This window comes from Merops nubicus, unplaced genomic scaffold (assembly GCF_000691845.1).
Source record: "Merops nubicus isolate BGI_N331 unplaced genomic scaffold, ASM69184v1 scaffold16205, whole genome shotgun sequence".
Taxonomy (NCBI): domain Eukaryota; kingdom Metazoa; phylum Chordata; class Aves; order Coraciiformes; family Meropidae; genus Merops; species Merops nubicus.
In genome coordinates, this window is record NW_008610405.1 from 3,996 (window position 1) to 8,409 (window position 4,414).

General features: G+C 49.2%; 1 protein-coding gene across 1 annotated transcript in view; it reads left to right on the forward strand.

Annotated features, from left to right (window-relative positions):
• Positions 1-4,356, forward strand: part of LOC103773549 (glycerol-3-phosphate dehydrogenase, mitochondrial-like) — a gene marked incomplete at both ends in the record, with an annotated part of 7,739 nt that extends 3,383 nt beyond the window's left edge. The window contains 3 exons of the mRNA XM_008940919.1: positions 1,896-2,089; positions 3,578-3,712; positions 4,181-4,356. Of these exons, the coding sequence (XP_008939167.1) occupies positions 1,896-2,089; positions 3,578-3,712; positions 4,181-4,356 (505 nt within the window). The remainder of the gene's footprint in view (positions 1-1,895; positions 2,090-3,577; positions 3,713-4,180) is intronic.
• Positions 4,357-4,414: the final 58 nt, after the last annotated feature.

Sequence of the window (4,414 nt, forward strand, 5' to 3'; positions counted from 1 at the left end):
AACTGAGGGTTTTCACCAGGACTGACATGAAAGTCAGTATCTTCCCTTTAAATAAAACCAAAACCAAAACAGTGCAGTTCAGTGTTTGCCTGTACAAAGGCTGTTCCCTTTGCAGTGTTCATGGAAACCTTTTGTTTTCTGACATGCAAGCAGAGCTGCTCAATGAGTCATGAGGTTAACTGGGTTGGTTCCTGGGAATATTTTTTTTCCTTTTTTTTCACTTTACAGCAGAAAACTTTGATACATAAATTGAAATTTCCTGTATGAAGAACTACTAGTTTTCTTTGTTTTACTCAAGCATTTGCTTGGGGCCTAGAAGAAAGCTGAAGGACTTTTTACAAGGGCTTGTAGTGATAGGACGAGGGGTAATGGCCTCCAACTGGAAGAGGGGAGATTTAGATTAGAAATGAGGAAGAAGTTCTTCCCTGTGAGGGTGGTGAGACCCTGGCCCAGGTTGCCCAGGGAAGCTGTGGATGCTCCATCCCTGGAGGTGTTCAAGGCCAGGCTGGATGGGGCTCTGAGCAACGTGGTCCAGTAGGAAGCATCCCTGCCCATGGCAGTGGTCTGGAACTCGATGTTCTTTAAAGCCACTCCAACCCAAACCTTTCTGTGCTTGTGTCTGTAGCACTGGCATAAATAAATGCACAATCTCTGCAGAGCAGCACCCAGCTGGTGCCCCATGTCCCATTTCCCCAGCACGGTTCCCAGTCAGGCATGCCGGGGCGTTCAGAGCCTGGCTGTGGGTGTTTGTCCCAGCTGAGGTGGCTGGCAGGTCACAGGCTCAGGCTGCAGTGGCCCCTCCTCGGAATGCTGGGCCCTTCAGTGTTGCTGCTCTCCTGGTTTCTCCACTTTTCCCCTCTGCTGCTAACCCCTACCCCTCCTGCTCCACCTCTCTTGTGGGTGCAGGTTTCAGAAGTCACTGAGGCTTCACGTGTCTCTACTTTTGTCTTCTGCTTAGGGTGCAGATAACTGATAACTTGGGGTAATAATGTTTCATCTTTAATTTTTCTTGTTAAACACTTTGACTAATCAAACCAGAGCTAGGGTCCTGTTCTTTCTGCTGTGGCTGGACTTGATGATCCTTGAGGTCTTTTCCAACCTAGAGGATTCTATGATTCTGTGATTTGAACGTGTGTTCTCTCTCAGCCTTCCCTTTCCCTCATGGCGTAGTGTAAATAATTGTCCAGTTTTTGATTAAAAGCAGTTGCTCATTCCATAATGAGTTTCAAGGAATTGCTGGTTGAAAGTTTCCAAATGTTTGTACTTGGAATTCCAATGAGCAAAGCTTTCCAGAGTGAATGGAGATGAGAGATGCCAAAGGCTCGATGGCTCAGTTTAAGGCTGTGCTCTCCTAACCTGCTTTGGAAATCAAATTCTGGTAGTATCTGAGCATCACATCCATGGGTTTGGTTTCTCAAAACCTCTAGGACTGGCCAGGTCATGGCCACATGTGAAATCTCTCTCTTATTTATTTATTTTCAAAATCATTTGACGTAAGAATGACCATTAAGGGGTCAGCCTTCTCCCAAGGAACAAGCAATAGGACAACAGAAAACAGCCTCAGGCTGCGCCAGGGGTGGTTTAGGCTGGACATGAGCAACAATTTCTTCCCCAGAAGGATTGCCCAGGGCAGTGGTGGAGTCCCCACCCCTGGAGGGGTTTCCAAGCCGTGGAGATGTGGGGTGAGGGACACGGGGCAGTGGGGACCTGGCAGGGCTGGGGAACGGTTGGACTCCATGATCTGAAAGGTCTCTTCCCACCTAAACAATTCTATGATTTTCAAGAGCAAAGGTAAAAGAGAATGTTGAATTCTTTACCTGGGGTACAAGGTGTGCAGGAACAGAATCCCTGCTGATGCCTGACCTCTTCTGAACAGCACCCCTCCTTTATTTCAGCCCTGATAATATGGGTCTGCTGGACCCAGCCACCAGCGACGGCAGAGTGATCTTCTTCCTGCCCTGGGAGAAGATGACAATTGCAGGGACCACCGACAGCCCGACCGACGTGACGCCCCACCCCATTCCCACCGAGGAGGACATCAACTTCATCCTGAGCGAAGTGCGCAACTACCTCAGCGTGGACGTGGAAGGTGAGCTCCTGCCAGCCCTGCTTTGCCCTGGGAAGCTGCTGCTGGGGCGGGGTGGGGAAATGCTGCCTGGCTACAGCTCTTGTGTGACTCTGGTAACTGCAGTTCATACACATCTGGGGGTTTCTAAAACCAGTGGGATGTAAGTGTCGTCGTGGTCTGTGTTTCAGAGCTATGAGATGATGCTTTCCCTGCACCCTTGGAGTATTTAAGTAGAAATCAGTTGATGTCTGCATGTCCAAATTTCCAGTACCTTCTATAGAGCTGGCACAAGCTGTCTGGCTACACAGCAAAGTCCTTCTGCTCTCCTTGGGTGGCAGACACAAGGTTTAGCAGAACAGGGACAGTTTGGTCGTACATCAACACAAGCACATCAAAAGACTTCACCTGTTTTTCTTGAAGGAAAAGTTCTTCTGACTTTTCCCTTGTCTTTAATTTTATTTCCATTATTCTTAGAATTTACTTTTCTTGGTATGGTAAATATCCAACAGTGCCATTTTTCAGTGGGAGAGGAAATAGGCAGAAAGCAGAATGTGTAACAATTACTTGGTGACAGTTGATCCCTGCAAAAGCTGAGCTGAGAACGTGTTTGTTGTAAGCTGCTGGCTGCTCTGACTCTGCCCTGGCTTAGAGGTGAGGTCTGTGAAAGCATTTGTAGTCCTGCATTCCTGGATTGCTCTCTCACACGCTGCTCCCTCCGGCCTCCTCAGTTGGGGAGCGTAACGCGGTGTCCTGCCGCCGTGATTAACTCCTCATTTCAGCAGGTTAAACAGGCTGGCAGAGCACCATTGATTTCGGAAATCTATTTTGTGTTCTTCGGGGGATATTTTTACACCCTTTTACTGATTTTTCAATTATCATTTATTTGGAAGTTGTATAAAAAGGAAAATGCACTAAAGACTTGGGGATAAAGCAAATCCGTCAATTTCTCTATTGCAAATTTAATAAGCAACAAAATTACTTTCGTTAAATTCTCCACTGGTCTCATGGTTTGTTATTTAAAAAAGGGACTTGGTGGCTGAGGTATTTGCCTACAGCTGTTCAGGGCTTTTGTGAGTATTTGATACCTTCAGGTCTTCTTCCTCCAAGTTTTCGGAGCACTCAGCGTTGGCTTTAGGGGTCTGCTTGTACCTGGGCAGGAAGCAGAGGAGCTGCACAGGGGGCTAGTGGGCTACAGCCAACCACAACCTTACCAACCCTACAAAGACACTTTCTGCTTGTGCACGTGTGCAGCTGCACTTACAATAAAGGCTGTGGGTGAAGATACTTGTCAAGAGGGAAACTTGGAAAAATAACCCGCGAGCCAGAATAAAAAACTAAGGTCCTAGAAGCAAACGTGTGGCGCAGACTTTGGTTTGGTTTCTAAGGAGTGATGCAGGACTTGCCTGGCAGGGAGACACCATGATCAGGCAGGTGGCTTCCCAGAGCCACGGGAGGGGTACGAGGCAGACACCCCTCGGTTCCTGGCTGACTCTGCTGCTCTCTGGACAGTGAGAAGAGGAGACGTGCTGGCAGCCTGGAGTGGCATTCGCCCTCTGGTCACAGACCCCAACTCCAAGGACACGCAGTCGATATCCCGGAACCATGTCGTCACCATTAGTGACAGTGGCCTTGTCACCATAGCAGGTACTGGGACTTCTCCCAAGGAATGGCTTTGTTGGGCTTCCCCAGGATATTGTATTCAAAACCCTTCTTGCTGCAGGATAATCCTTCACATTCCTGTAATTAAATAACCGTCAGTCGTAACGTGACTGGCTTGTTGGAGAAAATCTCCTAAAACTATTGTGCTCTATAAAATGGTGCTGTAAGCACATAGAATCATAGAATCATAGGGGTTGGAAGGGACCTTGAAAGAACATCCAGTCCAACCCCCCTGCCAGAGCAGGGTCACCCAGAGTACATCACACAGGAAGGCGTCCAGGCGGGTTTTGAATGACTCCAGTGCAGGAGACTCCACAACCTCTCTGGGCAGCCTGTTCCAGTGCTCTGGCATCCTCACAGGAAAAAATTTTCCTGATATTCACCTTGAGCCTCCTCTGCTGCAGGCCTGTGGGTGCCTGGCTGGCGGGTGTGAGCAGCGTGCTGTGCTTGCAGGGGGGAAGTGGACGACGTACCGCGCCATGGCGCAGGACACGGTGGACGCGGCTGTGCGGGCGCACGGCCTGCAGGCAGGCTCCAGCAGGACCATCGGCCTGCAGCTGCAGGGGGCTGAGGACTGGAGCCCCACCCTCTACATTCGCTTGGTCCAGGACTATGGACTCGAAAGCGAGGTGAGTCCTGGTTTCTGTCGATGCTCTGGTGGGAGGGTTTTCATAGAATCATAGAATC